Source organism: Aythya ferina (genome assembly GCF_964211825.1).
Source record: "Aythya ferina genome assembly, chromosome: 1".
Classification (NCBI taxonomy): domain Eukaryota; kingdom Metazoa; phylum Chordata; class Aves; order Anseriformes; family Anatidae; genus Aythya; species Aythya ferina.
The window spans coordinates 126,972,665-126,989,864 of record NC_140296.1 but is presented as its reverse complement, the minus strand read 5'-3'; the positions used below and the strand labels follow the sequence as shown (position 1 = coordinate 126,989,864).

The window sequence follows — 17,200 nt, the reverse complement described above, 5'->3', positions numbered from 1 at the left end:
TCGTGCTTCTTTCTTCTCATCTCCTTCTTTGAATATTAATTAGAATCACAGAATCATAGAATATCCTGAGTTGGAAGGGACCAACAAGGATCATGAAGTCCAATTCCAGGGTCCACTCAGGACCACCCTATGCCTGGGAGTGTTGTCCAAACGCTTCTTGAACTCCAGCAGGCTCAGTACTGTGACAACTTCCCTTGGAAGCCTGTCCCAGTGCCCAAGCACCCTCTGGGTGCAGAACTTTTTCCTAACATCCATACTGACCCTCTCCTGTCACAGCTCCATGCTGTTCCAACAGGTTGTGTCGCTGTCCCCAGAGAGCAGAGATCAGAACCTACTCCTATACTCCCCTCACGAGGAAGCTGTAGGTCTCCTTGGGGTCTCCCCTCAGTCTACCTTTCTCCAGGATGAACAATCCAAGTGACCTCAGTCACTCCTCATGTGTCTTGCCCTCTAGACCCTTCTTGTTTTTTAGCCCTCCTTTGGCTATTCTCTAACAGTTTGATATCCTTCTTATACTTTGGTGCCCAAAACTGCACACAGTACTCAAGCTGAGGCAGCACTAGCACAGAGCAGACAAGTTGATTCTGCTCTCAGATATGCCAACCTACATCAGGATCATTTCCTTCAGGATACAGTCCTGAGATATGAAACTGATACAGCTCTCTGTGCTTATCTCCAGCTAGTCAGGTATGCCTAGTTAAAACTGTGTGTTCTCAGTGAATCACATGCCAGGCCTGCAGCAGAGATTCTGTAGACACTAAGACCATCTACCTTCGGATGGACTGCCAGCATAAAGTATAAGCTTTGTTCCTCCATCAAAAAAGGCCCATCTGTAGAAACCTTAAAAAAAAAGGACAGTCTCTACTTCTAGGTAGGTACATTTCAGCAATAACTAGGGGAACAACAATGGCAAAAGTGGACCAAGATAAATGAAAAGGTGGTATGAATCTGTGGGTTTATGTTTTAACTCTGGGGGCTGAAAAGCTTCATTCTATTCCCAGTTCTTCCATTCACGTGATTGTAAACGTCTGGGTAGGTCACTTTGCTGCTGCAGTGACTGTGAAGATAGAAAAAAGATTTTATTTTTTTTTCTAAATAGCTCTGAGATTAGAAAGGCTATATAAAACATTCTCACCTACACCACTTCCTATCACCGACTTTTAGTGGTACAATATTAAAGTTACTATTAAAAACAATAGTCTTTGGTCAGGTGAAATTTTCTAGCCTTCTAGTTAAAGCATATCAAGTCTTTTGTTTGGGAATGCCAGATCTGTCTTCAGAGCACAGCATGAGACAGCTGGCTGCTTTGAGAAGACGGAAAGTCTTCTGAGACTGATAGAAAGTGTTTTGTAAGGCACAGCACTATGCAACACTGTGAGGAAGAGTTCCCTTTCTCCGGAACTACTTATTTGCTAGTGGCCATACATGCAAAGATACATATTCAGCTCAAAAGAATCTTAGATGGAGAAAGGGAGGGATAAATGTGGCTGCTGTTTCTGGCCATGTATAAACATAATCATTTTTTCAACAAAACTTAATAAATTATATGAAACAAATATCTAGAGGCAGTGAATTCCACATTTGACTTCTCTATTGCAATAGAAACGTACCCTTGGTAGCCTCATAAGTTAGCTCCTGGATTTGCTGGCAGTGGAGGAAGAATGATCAACCCCACCCAATCTCTGTAAGAGCAGTAGCTTTAGGAAACATGAAATATTGAGATGACAACAGAGCAATACATTTGTTTTCAGTGGACAGTCTATATGAGGTTAAGAATGTAGTGCAAGGATCACTGTGATCTGTTACAAATAGAGACAGCTCAAAGTTTGAGTCTGTGAGGCTGGCCGTAATCAAGTTTTCTAAGCTGTTATTTAAATTTTAAAATTTTAGCTAAGAATAACCACTAAATGGAAGCAAAGTATCCTCCTTGGTTAGAAATGAGTTTGATATGTCTTTTTCTTTCTTCCTTTCCTTGAGCGGATTTAGGCAGTTCAATGCAACCTTATTATGATTCAGACTATGAAATGATGGAAGAGATGGATGCTGGCCATCCTGTGGAGACCATCCGGAAATACTTCCCTGAGACATGGATCTGGGACATAGTTTCAGTGAAGTAAGTGTTTATGGGAATGTAGAGTGTGGTCACTGGGGCAAAACCTCAGAAGATAGTTAAGCTTTAATGAAAGTGTCAACATTTTGGTGAGAGGGGTCTTTCTAGTAGATAGAGGGATTTTTCAAGGCCACTAAGCATAGATCAAAATACGACTGAAATCTTTCTCTCTGTCTCTTGCCAGCTCTGAAGGAAATGCTGAACTAGATGTGACCATCCCTGACACCATCACCGAGTGGAAAGCCAGTGCATTCTGCACTTCATCAGACACAGGCTTTGGCCTATCCCCAACAGTGTCTCTCAGAGCCTTCCAGCCCTTCTTTGTAGAGCTCACCCTGCCTTACTCTGTAGTGCGTGGTGAGGCCTTCACACTGAAAGCCACCATTTTCAACTACCTAACAGCCTGCATCAGGGTAAGAGATATTCACTACTTTGCTCAATCTGACAGCTTCGGAAAAACTACAATGGGCTATTTATAACATAGTTTCCCAAGCCAGCTGACTGATCCCTGATTATAATTTCATATGGGTGTATGTATGTAGGAATTCTTGATGGATTTCATGAAGGAGGAATAAGTTTTTCCAGCAAAGTTTTGAAAGCTATGTTCGATTCAGAATCTAAAGCTCTGCTAATGAGGCCTCTGGCCTTGACATCCTATAATTATTTTACTGTCCTATACAAACAAGGAACTTGTTATAAGTTATCTTCAGACCATTTAGACTTATAGACCACATAGACTTCATATCCATAAGGTCATCTGTAGACCACAGTGTCATTGCCTACCGATATGGAAAATCCAGGCTCACAAGAGTGGATACACTTTTTTAGCCTTTAGTCTCACCTCATGATTCTGTGATCTCACAAAGTATCATGCCACATTTTCTGGAATATGCTTCCTCTAATTGATTGCATCTAACCTTAAGACACTGAGCAGAACTGTATAGCTTTAGTATTCTTATCTGCATTCTTTCACCATCAAAGGAGACAAGAGAATTTGAGAGTTGATCCTAATGAAATCTCAATCACTTTTGCTTGGTGTTTCACAAACACTGATGTATATTCTGAAAGGAAGCTGAAACAAGGAGGAATACTGATCCAGTCATTCAAATGCTGTATCATTTCCTTGTCTTTCCTGTTTTGTTTGCTATTTTCAGGTTCCTTATTCCACCCTCCCTTGTTACCTTACTAGCTTTCACACTGCTGGAGTTTTACCTCTTCACCTAATTAATTGTGATGGAGGATCTTTAACTCATGGTTTCATTCATAGACATTGCTTTGTCTTTATTCACATAATTGATAAATGCTCTCCATTTTCCTTGAATCAGTTTCCTTTCTAAAGAGTAATACATGTCGTGTTCTCCACATTTATCTCACCAATCTCTTAAAATTTTACTCACCTCAGTCTTTTTCCATTTTATTGCCCAGTTCTTGCACTGCCATATCCATGAAGTTCTCAGTCCCACAGTATAACCAAGTCCATGCCCATGCCCATGTACTCCAGTAACTTCAGCTTCTCTGTAATTCCAACCTTCTTGACACTTCTCTGTATAAATGGCAGGTCAGCGTGTCTCTAGCTAAATCTACTCATTTCCTGGCTGCTCCAGTAGAGAAGGAGGAAGAATCCTACTGCATCTGCCTGAATGAAAGGAAAACTGTGGCTTGGGCAGTAACACCAAAATCTCTAGGTAAGAGGCTGGACTACATGGAAATACTAGAATAAGATATCTGTGGATAGCATCAGATCTTTGGTGTGAGGAACTAGGACCCCAAACCTGTCTGGAAGTAACTTATCTGTGCTAGAAGTGGGAAGTCCAGCTCTGAGGCTGAGACACAATATTAGGATGCAGGTCCTAAACAGACTTTCTAAGGATTGTGGCCTTTTCTCAAAATTTGAATAGAAATCACAAATTCCCTTAACACTTGCAAAATGCTTAGACATTCCTGTTGTGGAGCTATGAAGTACCTTAATGTGTCTGGGTCTGAAATATTTAATTCAGAGCTAGCTTTCTCTGAATCATCCCCTATCAAGACTGTTTGATTTAGAAGACCTGCCCCTCCACTGCTCTTCTTGCTGACTGATTAGCACCTGCTTGGGTGGCCATCACAAAAGAGGTGGTCTAGAAGGCTGCAGCTGGATCAAGATAAAACACTGGCACATATTTAGCTCTTCTCCTGGAAAATCTCTGTAACACAGCTGAGAGTGCCCAGCACAAACACAAACCCCCATTTCCCTTGTGCTGCCCGGCAGGACTGGCTGACCCCTGTTTCCTCCAGGGCAGGTGGAGTTCTCAGTGAGCGCTGAGGCCCTGCAAAACCAGCAGCCCTGCGGGAACGCCATAGTGGAGACCCCTGAGAAAGGACGGAAGGACACAGTCATCAGACAGCTGCTGGTGGAGGTATGGGGGATGCTGAGTTAGGTGGCAGAGAAGAGTAACAATAATTTCACGCTACATAGTAACAGTTGCTGCATGATAAAGATCTTTAAGTCGTGATAGCAGAAATAATGGCTCTTATTCTGCATGCTTCATTAAACTAAGAGTTGATAAATCTTATACAGGCCAACAAATCCTATAACTCATAAAAGCAGTGTGTTACATTACATAAACAGGAAACATAAGCAAACATGGCAGGTTCATCCCAGAGATATCATCTGGGAGAAAAATGAGAACTCCTTGGTGTTGCCTGTAATAAGTCACAGGGAGAGGCTACAAATGGAAGCTTTGCCAGAAAACTTATGTGTCTCCTCCAGTACATGGCCAGTACTCTAGATCATGAAACAGTTGCCATGATCTACATGTATTTCAAAAAAAAAAAAAATGCCATCACTGTTTTGAAATGTTTTTATTATACTTTTAAGAATGTTCAAAACAGTATGAACTGACTTTTTTTTTCATTCTTTTCTACATTTTTTTCTTAGACACTATTTTACAATGATTAAACCACAGTTTTTATGATAAATAGGCAGTCATAAAATTTATCCACAGTATTAAGACTCCCTGTGATATTAATGGCAAACAAAAAATACTAGCTTTTTGCATAGTGAGTTCTGTACTATATCATGTCACAACATTGTCACTCCTATACATGAAAGGAAAGAAATAATCTTACTTAAGAAAATTTAGTCAAGACATCGCAACTCCTCCATAAATTGTAGATATTCCAATTTTCAGTTAGGCAGATCTAGGATTCATATAATATATAACTTCAGAAAATGTTTTTCTGACCTGTATGTAATGATGGAACAACAGTCCTATTTTTGTCTGTTTTGTTTTATTTTTTAATTTTGCTTATTTACAAATGAATGTGATTGTACAGTGCATTTCATGTATTGGGGCACAAAGAACTATTGAACATTTCAGGAAAAAAAATGCAATTTCATACATGCCTTCAGGAAAAAGAGTAATTACTTTGTTCTTTGAAGATACTGGAAGATAATTGCTTCTGAATTTTAAAAGAGTCTTTTCTCCCAGATGGTGGGGAAGTGAAAATAACTGAATAAGCATTAAAATAACTTCTGTTGGGTTGTCTAAGAGATTACTGGTATCACTCTGTTATTGTAATGAAGTAATTAATCTACCCCATCTAGCCCTGAGTGGATAGAATCAGAGATTAGCATCCAACAATTAATTAGCAGGGGTGGATACAGTGCAACTTGCTTGGGGTGGAGCTTCATTGTCCCAAACACATGGATGTCAATATTCCCTGCAGCAGGTCATGGGACTCTAGGGAGAGCAAAGGGAGATGACCAGAGTCCATGGGGCATTCTCTTGCCCTCAGGAAACCAATCCTTGATGAAAGCTAATTGGGATACAGGATGTTTTTTGTTTTCACCCAAGAATTGCATAGCTGGAAATGAAAATCTTTTGAATAATTAGTTTTGTATATTTTAATTTCCTGTTGAAATGTTCAAAATCAAACAAAACAATGGAACTCATTTAGTTGCATTTCAGGGTGGTACACTGAAACAAACACTAGGCACCTTTGCAAACAAGCATTTAGCTTGGTTGTAGTTTATCCTAATGCTTTCTCTCTTTTTATTGGATTTTGAATTTTCCCCAAACTTTTAATCTTTCTCCATCTCTTTTATATTGAAGAATGAGAGACAACATGTTTTAACTGTGTGAGAATGTCAGGGTAATACCATTTTTTACATACTGGAAAAAAAAAAATCTTTTGGCAAAAGCTGGAAACCAGTAATGAAGGAATGGCAAGTCCTCTGTTTGGAGGATAAAAAAATGTTGAGGGGGTCTTACTAAATTAAACTCTGAAAAAAAAATTCTAGTAAAGATTTGATTCCTTAGTTTTATGCAGAATCTTCTAGATCACCTCAACAGAAAATATGTCTTCTTTTCTGACTTTTCTGAAAAACGGGGCTAGAATTTTCTGAAATAGAGGAACAGAAGTTACCCTCATTAAATGTAGTCAAAAATCACCAGTTGAATGGCGTATATTTAAATTTTGGTTTTTCTAATATGTAACTTGTGGGAACATTGGAGTGCTTTAGTTATCACCTGTCAAAACTCTTGCATGAATATCCTGTAGTGTCACAATCAGCTGTAAACAGTCTGAAATGTTCCGCTAGGCTGGACTAAGGAACATACCTGTGTTACAGATGACAAAAGTCATCTACCTGGACTTCTGTAAGGCTTTTGACACAGTCTCTCATTCATGGCCTTTCAATACTTAAAGAGTTCTTATAAAAAGGATGGAGAGGGACTCTTTGCTCATGTATCTATGACAGGACATCGGGGAATGGTTTTAAACTGAAAGAGGGGAGATTTAGATTGGATGTCAGGAAGAAATTCCTTACTCAGAGGGTGGTGAGGCACTGGAACAGGTTGCCCACAGAGGGTGTGGATGCCTCACCTCTGGAGGTGTTCAAGGCCAGGCTGGATGGGGCCCTGGCAAACCTGATCTAGGGGGTGGCATCCCTGCCTATAGCCTGGGGGGTTTGGAACTAGATTATCTTTAAGGTCCCTTCTAACCCAACCCATTCTATGATTCTATGATTCTATCATCAGTTTTGTGTACAGAGGAATGTCTTTGTAAGCAACTTCTAAAGGCTTTGCATTACGATGAAGTAATTACTACAGGAGAATTTGCAAGTTTTTTGTTTTCTTTTTAGTGTCCCTTTTAGTTTCTCTATTGATCATTCTTTTATTTCTTTTTCTGTCTGTTTCTCACTTTTTTCTTTTTTTCTTCCCTCTTCCCCAAAGCCAGAAGGGATGGAGGTGGAAACTACATATAACTCTGTGATCTGTGCATCTGGTAAGAGCTTATTTCTTTCTAGGACTTTTTTTTTTCTTTTTTTTTTTTTTTTCCATGAAGAAAAGACTAAGACATAAAGAGAAAATGAGGCTTAAAAATTATAAGGATCTAATGAAACTGAATAAGCTACATGGATGTCCAACTGGTAGTGAAATTAATTCTTCCTAAACAGCTGTGATTGTAATAGCTTCTGCAATTGCAGAGCCAGAAGCATAGCTCTTAGGAAGTAAGGCTGCCTAGGTCCCTGTGGGAACAGAATATCTGGTATTTATTAGGGTTATCTCTAATGTCTTTAATTCTATGTAAGTAAAATCACAAACTGAACTCTGCCAGGCCTGCCACCAAAGCAGGAGAGGCCAGAAAAATAGGCTAGAAAGTGTATTTTCCAAACCAGGCCTGCTGATAGTGCAATGTAGAAATCCATAACATTTTGTGTGTGAGAGTATTGCAGGCCTAATGGAAAATGTGCAGGATAGGAGGATTCCACAACAAAAATGCAGATGAATGGATTTGTTGAAGGCAGGAAACCCTTGTGCAGTGAATGATATCTCAACCCATTAGCTGATACGCATACATGTAGACGTAATCAGGAAGCCTAACCAAACTGATCTGGTTGTTGTTCTTATTGTTTTTGTTTGTTTGTTTGTTTGTTTTCTGTTTTGTTTTGTTTTTGTTTTGTTTTTGTTTTTGTTTTTCCCCAGAAAAGTCTATGTCAGAGACAGTTGCTCTAGTTCTCCCAGAGAATGTGGTGGATGGTTCAGCCAGAGCATATTTCTCAGTGCTAGGTAAGTGAAGTACTCTCAGTGTCACATGCTGTTTTAAAACACTGCCATGTTTTTTTCAACCTGTGCATAGTTGACCTCTGAGCCCTGAATTATGCTAATGTGCCCTTGAAAATCTCTCATTACCCAGGTGACATTATGGGCACTTCCATGCAGAACCTGCACCAGCTCCTCCAGATGCCATTTGGCTGCGGGGAACAGAACATGGTCCTGTTTGCACCCAACATCTATGTCCTGGACTATCTGAACAAGACAGGGCAGTTGAGTGAGGAGATCAAATCCAAGGCCATTGGATACTTAGTGAGCGGTGAGCTGGGACATGGCTTCTCTGTTAATTCCTTTCCTTGGCATAAGGATAAGGACACTTTACCACTGGCATGTATGATCTGTGGGAGGTTTTCCTAGTGCATTCTCTGGAAGGGAACATAATACTGTAGTAGGTTGAGTGCATTTAACACAATACCTACAAGAAAGAATTCCGTACTCAGGTAGAGGTGCAGGGTGAGAGAGGACAGTGTCCAAACAGGAACATAGAAAAAGTCCAGAACTGGCAATAAAATAACTCTTTTCTATAAGAAAAGGGTTTTATGAAATATATAAATCAGTCTGTAACCAGTAACCTTGGCAGCTGCTTATACTGAATCTCAGGCCCCAAAAGGTCTTTAGAACTGAGATTTCAGAAGTGTTCTTCACCTTCGGCTGGGCCTGATTTTTTACAGCCAGAACAATTTCTACTACATTTCATTTGTATGACTCCTTGAAAAGTACTGAGACAACAAAAATATTCTGCTCTCCATTTCAGGGTATCAAAGGCAATTGAACTATAAACACTGGGATGGTTCTTATAGCACCTTTGGGCCCCAATTTGGGCAGGCTGGGAATACCTGGTAAGACTTCAGTACTACTGGCTTTGTATTTCTGCTCTTCATCCCCTCCCTTTTCTCGGTGTCCTCTTGTGCTTGGTCATTGTGAAAGCTGAAATGGAGGTGTAAGTGAAAGGATAATCATGACATCATAAATAATCATGTGGGATAATGGAACAAGGAAGGATGCTAAGGGAGATCCCCTTTAGGTTTGTAATGCTGCACTGATAGCTATTTACCTCCCCAATACCCTGGTTCAGCTCAAGTAAGGATGACCCTCAGGATGCCCAAGCAAGTTCTTCTTAACAGATGCTGATGAATCCCTAGAATGCAATTGCCCACCTACCCACAGTCCTCATGTCTGTGAATGGCAGTTACCTTTAGCATTGGTCCCTGTCTCAACAAATTGCTAAGCTAGTTTGCAGTTTCCAACCAGCCCACGTAACCAAGTTTTGGAGCTTCTACTGCTTTCTTCCGGAACAGTGATATCTGCATGGGCCCCATCACCAGTGATGGATACAGGGCTGGTTGTCTCAGTTCCCTTTGTTGCTTTCAGGCTCACAGCCTTTGTCCTCAAGTCCTTTGCCCAGGCCCGGCCATACATCTTCATATATGAGAAGCACATCCAGGATGCTTTGATCTGGCTCACTCAAAAGCAGAAGGAGAATGGTTGCTTCCACAGTTCTGGGACGCTCCTGAATAATGCCATGAAGGTAATATATCTGCCTGTTTGGCTCCATATCAGCTTTGTGAGGCTGGAAGTTGACTGTAAGTCAGCCTGGGACTAAAAGAGATATATCAGCACTTGGGGATTGGGAAGGAGGGGGAATCTATGTATATGAACTATTAAAAAAGCAGGAAGAAACCAATGGCAACTTCTGAAGGACTTAACGATAAGTAGGAGGCTAGGAAGAATTTGTCCTTGCATGATGTAGATAGCGTAGCACAGGGAGAAGTCAGTGGTGCTCTGTGGGAATGACATCTACTTTTGTGTTTCCCTGCAGGGTGGAGTGGACAATGAGGTCTCACTGACAGCCTACATCACTATTGCATTGCTGGAGATTCCTCTGCCTGTAACTGTATGTATCACCTGAGTCACTATTGGTAGTAATTTACCCTACTAGGCCCCCACAGATTATCAAGCCCCTTTACCTTTTAAAGAGGAAATACTGTCTGAATATTCTTTCTTTTCAAGCCCAGACTGGAATAACATTTCCTCCAGTCTCCTCCTTTGTCCAATCCTGTCTCCCACATAAACATTTCATTTAATCTTTTTCTAAGTTCTTTTGTGAAGGATCTTGCTTTTGCTCACTTAAAAGAGTACACCATGGATTAACGGTGAGTTAAATAATATTTAAATCCCAGAAATGACACGGATAGGTTTTCTACATCCAAAAAATTCTCCTTTTCTGTTGAAATTGTACATTCCTACCAGAACACTAGTAAGAGCATACTGTGTTGGCACAACACCCCATGCAATCAGTCAGGCAATGAATACTTTCCTAGGCAGAAGGATTAGAGCCCTACTTCCCACTTTTAAAATCAAACTGGAAAAGAAACACCGTAACATGATGTATTAGAAAAGAGAAGGTACTAAATAAGGAACAGCCTCTGGCTGTCCACTTGTTACCTGGGGTAGAAGACATGGAGGGGAAGGAATACATGATGGTACAATCTCCATCAGACAGAGCAGTGGGGTTTTTCAAGGGTCCATGTGTACAATGGACCTACTCTTCCTGTTTTCCTATGATAGAATTCAATGGGAGAGAGCTTGTTGCCCAGCCTCACTGTCTCCCTCTCCACAGCACTCAGTGGTGCGTAATGCTCTCTTCTGCCTGGAAACGGCAGCAAATGCAGAAGAAAACCACGTGTACACCAAGGCACTGCTGGCGTACGCCTTTGCTCTGGCAGGAATGGAGGAGAAAAGGAAGGCAATGCTTGGCTTGCTTGAAAAGGAAGCGGTGAAAAAGGGTGAGTGTACCTGATGGGACTTGCTTTCTTCCAGCCCACAAATCTTACCTTTTCCCTTGAAAAAACGGCTCTTGTTGGTGGGGCAGTGGGTGCAGGAAATGGCTTGTGTGGGTGGGGAAAAGTGTAGAGAGAGGAAACACTTGTGCAAGGTAGTTGCATTTTTGACAGCTCCCTCTCAGTGTCCAGTCCCACTTCTCTGCTCTGAGGGGAGACACAGAACATAGAATGGAGGATGATAAACCAGGGAAGAGAGAGATATGCTGAGACAGAAGACGAACATACGGGTCATTTCAGAGGCCCTAGCGTAAGCTCCGTGTCTTGCAGGAAACCGCATAAAGACTCAGAAGTGTTCTGGTAAAGTCAGCCTGGGCAGTCAGTTTGCCCAAGTGTTGTCTGTCACGGTGCTGAAGGAAGCACCACCAGCACCTTCTGCCTTCTGCACCTGCGGGTGGCTCTCAAGCCCTGCTCCTCACGGAGCTTGTTACTTGCCCCACCCGGGCATCTCTGCTCAAACTGGGACAGTGTCCCAGCCCGGTGCTCCGTGTAGATCTCTGGCTCCATGAGGTGTTCAAGCCTTTAAATGCCTCCATGAGCATGGAGTTTAAGTGCAAGCGGTATCCTGGTGCAAAGACAGGACCTCAGCACTCCTAGACTAGTTGTAACCGTGCAACGAGTGAGGCGCTATTTCTCTGCTCCTGTTTCACCCTGTGGTTGCATGCTGGGGACTCTGTCCTCACCGCAGCACCAACAGGGCCAGTAACTCCTTTGCAAGTAAGTGTTCCTTGTTGTCTTCTTTGCCCACTCCCTGCCTCCTGTGAAGATGGATCTGTTCACTGGCAGCGGCCTGGGAAAGAGATGGTGGCTGATCTCCCCTACTATCGCTACCGAGCTCCCTCTGCTGAAGTGGAGATGACGGCCTATGTGCTCCTCGCTTACCTCACCACACAGCCGGCGCCTTCCCAGGATGAGCTGTCGTTCGCATCTCTTATTGCAAAGTGGATCAGCAGTCAGCAGAATCCCAATGGAGGCTTCTCCTCCACCCAGGTGAGCAACTCCCCTCCCGTGAGCTCACACGTCAATGTCAGGAGAGTGTCAGCGTGTCAGAGAGCAAGGTAGGAGCACGGTAAGGTTTGCCCCGGCAGGAACTGTACCCCTGCAGTTAGCCCTGTAGCGTCTGCCGCAGCTACCGAGTTCCCAAAAGGCTGCAGGCCAATATATATGCCAAGTAGAACCAATGGGAGTGACTGATATTCGGATTCATGTCCTGGCTTTCTTGACGCAGAGGGACAGAATGGCAGTGGCATGAGTGACAGTGCAATTTGGGGTCCTCACCACAGTTTGTGTATGCACATGCAGGTGCTGCTTCCCCCTGTGGAGAATGCTTTTGAAGGCTCCACAGAGCTCCACAACAGGGAGTTGAGGGTCAAGCGAGTGCTGTGCAGAGGACACAGCGAGAGCATGGAATCGTATAAAAACTCACCTTTTCCATCTCTCCTTCCTTAAGAGTGGGGAAAATGGAGAGTGGAGGAGAGGGTGCCCACCGCCAGCAAAGGGCAGGCTCTGGGAGGACGGGTTGTGGAAGGGCTGACTGGGCTAACGCAGCCATCCCTGGGTGCCGGGACCCGTCTCTTGCAGGACACAGTGGTGGCTCTTCAGGCCCTGTCTCTGTACGGAGCTGTCACCTACGCCAAGAGCGGAACAGCTTCCCAAGTGACCCTGAGATCTGGAGGGGACTTCCAGCAAGACTTCCAAGTGGACCCCTCAAACCGGCTGCTGCTGCAGCGCGTCCCCCTGCCCCAGGTGCCTGGGGAGTACAGCGCAGAGGTGTCTGGTGAAGGATGCGTCTACCTGCAGGTGAGGGTGGTGGAGGCTGGTGCTGTCCCGGGAGGGGAGCCCCTTCCCCGGGACAGCAGGAGCCAGGGAGAGGACAGCAAGGACAAGGGAGAGGGGAGGCATGGGAGGGAAGGCTGTGGCGGAGGAGAGAAGTGTTGTTGTGCGGGGGAAAAAGAGCAGGAGGGACAGTGCTGGAAGTGTGAGGGAGCTGTGAGAAGGGAGAAGAGGGAGGGCTGGGCAGGTAGGCGACGGTCTCTCTCCTGGGCTGTGCACGCACACCCACGCTCACACAGAGCTGCTGGCTCTCCCCCAGACGAGCCTGAGGTACAACGTGCAGCCCACGCAGGAGGACGCACCCTTCACTCTCCATGTGTACACCACCCCAGAGACCTGCGAGGACTCCCAGGTCCCCAAGGTCTTTAACATAGGCATAAATGTCAGGTAAGTCCGTGCCTGGTCTGAGCCTTCCTGGGAAGCCATGGGAGCTGGAGGAGCTCTGGTGGTCCAGGGTGAGGCAGTCTGGGAGGGGCAGGGCAGCCCCCGCAAGGTGCGCCAGAAGCAGCCGTGCTGGGAGGAGGCTGTGGAGGAAGGGGGCGTCCTGCGGGGTGAAGCTGTGTGAGGAACCCAGGGCTGCAGTAGTGAGGGGTGGCACAGGTGTCTAGGGAAGTGCAGTGGGCTGGAGAAGAAGGTGTTGGGCTGCCAGAAAGCGGTGGGATGTCAGGCGTTAGGGAAGAAGTGGAAGTGCCCCCAGCTTTGACTCGAGGTGCTCTGAATCTTTGCTGCTTGGTTCCTCAGTTACACAGGTGAGCGCAACGTCTCCAACATGGTGATTGTTGATGTGAAAATGCTGTCGGGATTCATCCCTGTCAAGTCTTCAGTAAGAAAGGTAGGCGCCCATGTGAATTATTTCTCCAAGGATATCTGCCCCTAATCCACGCCCTTTTTTGAAGGTGGCCCTAGTTGTTCTGGTATCTTTTCCACTGTTAGCCCTGCCTCACTTTTTACCCTGGTTCTTTTACCGATCTCCTGTCTACTGATCTCCCATGGTGCACGAGGGATTCCAGTAGCAACAGCCCCTTCTCACACCTGTACCACTTTTGGTAGCTTGCGTTAATGTATTGTGTGGACCTGAGCCTGAGAGTTGGGAAGAGATGATCAGGCCCAATTTCAAGTATTCAGGAGCCTCAAAAGATTTTCAATAGCTGTGAAAATGCCATTCCCTCATTACTTTTTTTCTTTTTTTTTTTTTTCTTGTCAAGGAAGTGCAACAGCATCAGCTGGTCAGAACTGGCATAAGTCTTACTGTGAGGGGCTCTACACAAGAGTATTTGCTGATTCCTATAGGGCATAGTTTTTCCATGTTTTAGTTCTCAGCCTCTACCTGCTAAATGTTTTGTGATAGGAAGAAGATTCAGTGAGTTGAAGGATGAGTGACATCCCTTCAGAACTGTAACCTCTTCCTTGTATCCTCTTTCCAGCTTTCAAGCATCCAGCCTTTCCAAATCCAAAGAACAGAAGTCAGCTCAAACCACGTTCTGGTGTATATAGCGAAGGTGAGGACAAACTCAGGGTTGCAGAGGGACACACGGTGGAGCTCTGAATTACATTGGCAATAGCATGGACTTCTTTAAGTAGTGGAATGTTAAGCACCTCAAGTCTTGTAACCATGAAACACAAACCTGTTTGCCAGTCTCCTTGTCTCTCTCATATGGATGACTCTCCCATCCCAGCCCTCAGCAGGTTTTCTCTCCATGCCTGCACACAGATCAGCCCACACCTGCCCACCAACCACCGGCTCCCCCAGTGTGGGGAAAGGCCCCAGGGTTTCCCCTTGCCCCTCAGCCAGGCCTGTAGTCCTACACACACCCCCAGGGCCCAGAGCACTGGTGGCAGGGAGAGCACTAGTGGAATGAGGCCAGTGAGGAGACACCAGGAGAGACCAGGGCAAATGCAGAGGCACCCCTAAGCCTCCACTGCTTCCCTTCCCCAGCTGAACTATGAGACCTTGAGCTTTTCCTTCACGGTGGAGCGGGACATCCCTGTGCAGGGCCTGAAGCCAGCCCAGGTGAAGGTCTATGACTACTACGAGACAGGTAAGTGAGGGTCTGGGGGTGCCCTTGGGAACAAGCATGGGGAGTTCGATACGTGGAGGTGCATGGGAGCTCTGGGGACCCACAGCTGCCCCTGGCACCCATCCCTATGCCAGCCAACAGCCCTGCTCTCTCCTTCCCCTTCTGTTTTCCAGATGAGTTTGCCACACAGGAGTACAGCGCTCCCTGCACCACAGGTAGGGTATGGAGAGCCCTTCTCTTCTTCAGAGTTTTCTACATCTTCCTCACTGTGCATGAGGTTTTCCATTCAGTGCTTATGTCTGTCTGACAGTTATTTTGAATGAGATTTTCCCAATGCACATGCACAGATTTTGGATGCAAAACTGTGAACACAAGAGGCACAGTGGTGTTGTCTCATTGAAAACTGACTCTCCCTGTATTCTTACAGTCAGGTTCTCCTGGCTTGACTGAAGGTGCCCCATTTCCTTCTTCTTTGAGCTTGAGTTTCTTACATCATTTTTGTTGCCTTGGCATCAGGGTATCTGTTGGTTCTTCCTGAGTTCTCCTGCTAGTGTAGCTATGGGATCTTTCTGATCATGGGACTTGGCTCTTCCAAAACACCTGGCACTCTGCTTGCCAGAAGCGCTCTGTCTAAATCAATAGAACAAATCAAGGTCACCAACATATATACCCCATAGAGCAGCATGTCATGATCTGACCTTCCATGATACCATACTGTGCTCCAGAAGCTCCTGCCCAAGCATGGTATACCTTTCCACCAAAGCTGTAATATGGTACTGCTCGTAGCCCCTCATTTCCTACTCTGAGTATACAGCCATACCTGCAGCAGGAAGGAATCAAGGAGGAATCCTGTACAGCCGTTACTATTGAAGTGGTTTGTCCATTTTAAGAACTTGGGTTTGCCTCCCTTGTATGGTGAGAGAAAACTGCCCTGGTGTACACACAGCCATGTCATTTTATTTTTTTGGGGGGGGAGGTGAGGGGGGGGGAGCATAGCTGTACAATATTGCACCCCAGCCTGCTTAGCAGCTGTATGTGGCAAAGCCCTATGTGCTGCTGGCACATTGCAGCATGATACATCTTGCTCTCTCTTTCTCTCCACTTGAGAGAGGGAACTATCATATCACTCTAACTCCGGTTCCCTTCCATTTTCTCTCATCCTTGCAGAGGAAGTAGACCAGGGCAACGTGTGAGGAACACTCCAAGCTGCTAGACCCCACCTGCCTCGCTGTCACCACCAGCTATGGAGAGAATAGACTGACATTTGGATAGTGCCTGCAAGGAATGTAAAATGAACTTTACAAACAAATTAACTGTACTGACCAATGATTTTTGAACAGCTTATTCCCAGTTCTATTTCTTGCTGCTCAATCTCCAGTCACAGCTTTAATCTGTCTGGCTTCTTAGGTTGAAGAGCATCCCATCCAGCCATGCCTGTGTGCAGAACTGTAAGGCTGACAGTTGTGAAGATAGAAGATGATTTAAGTCAGGGTCAGCTTTTCTAATGTAGCCTTCTCCGAGATGTTTACTTCGAACTTGTTAGCTGAGATTCTGTCTAAACAATGGAGAAGGACAGGTACTTCTTGAGAGCAATTTCTCTTCCCTGGCTTAGAAACCATGACTTGATTGAATTGCCCTCTGCAGGTTCCTATCCATGTAACTTACCTGGAGGCACTCTGGATGGTCAACTAACGTTACACGAAATAATGTGCCCAGGAGCCACTCCATCCAGGGTTGTTTCTTATTCTTAGAAGTGTGGGAGCAGATACAGTCTGCCCTCTTCTAAGTTATATATGAAGCTTAGAACATGCAAGGGGTGTTGGGACAGTGGAGGGCCAGAGGGATATATGCATGTATTATGCTTTAAGCTGATAATTTATAATAATAGTGTGTTCTCCAGATGAAGCTTGGGCCTTCTTGTGGAAACTTCCATATGTTGCACCTGCTTCTTCTTGGAGGTTCCCAGGGAGTATGAGTAAAAACCCTCTTGGCAAGCAGCATGGCCTAGAAGCTTCCTAAAAGCATTTGCCAGTACCCTAACTATCTGAGTCTAGTATAAATAGCATGTTTATTTAAATCATGGAGTTGCTTTGGTGAAACTGTCCCTAAACCTCTTATATTAAGGTGTCTCCAGGTTGTGACTGTTTATTCTCATTAAATGCTTATTGCTAGATATCATGGCTTGTTGTATATCCAAAGTATGCACAGCTAGCTGTTGCATCCAATTTTCTCTTTGTGCACCTATCCAAACATTGGTACTGAAAACAAATAAAGTTCTTCAGCTATTTTGTTAAATATTAA

General features: G+C 44.5%; 1 protein-coding gene across 1 annotated transcript in view; it reads left to right on the top strand.

The window, feature by feature from the left end:
* LOC311426519 (alpha-2-macroglobulin-like) overlaps nt 1-17,200 on the top strand; it is a 38,648-nt gene extending 21,448 nt beyond the window's left edge. The window contains exons 18-36 of the mRNA XM_084502918.1: nt 1,978-2,113; nt 2,295-2,523; nt 3,669-3,795; nt 4,385-4,506; nt 7,327-7,378; nt 8,080-8,163; nt 8,291-8,467; nt 8,963-9,047; nt 9,580-9,736; nt 10,028-10,102; nt 10,829-10,994; nt 11,815-12,038; nt 12,630-12,848; nt 13,141-13,268; nt 13,623-13,713; nt 14,306-14,380; nt 14,818-14,920; nt 15,073-15,114; nt 16,067-17,200. Coding sequence (XP_084359044.1) covers nt 1,978-2,113; nt 2,295-2,523; nt 3,669-3,795; nt 4,385-4,506; nt 7,327-7,378; nt 8,080-8,163; nt 8,291-8,467; nt 8,963-9,047; nt 9,580-9,736; nt 10,028-10,102; nt 10,829-10,994; nt 11,815-12,038; nt 12,630-12,848; nt 13,141-13,268; nt 13,623-13,713; nt 14,306-14,380; nt 14,818-14,920; nt 15,073-15,114; nt 16,067-16,092 — 2,318 coding nt within the window. The 3' untranslated portion in view covers nt 16,093-17,200. The remainder of the gene's footprint in view (nt 1-1,977; nt 2,114-2,294; nt 2,524-3,668; nt 3,796-4,384; nt 4,507-7,326; nt 7,379-8,079; nt 8,164-8,290; nt 8,468-8,962; nt 9,048-9,579; nt 9,737-10,027; nt 10,103-10,828; nt 10,995-11,814; nt 12,039-12,629; nt 12,849-13,140; nt 13,269-13,622; nt 13,714-14,305; nt 14,381-14,817; nt 14,921-15,072; nt 15,115-16,066) is intronic.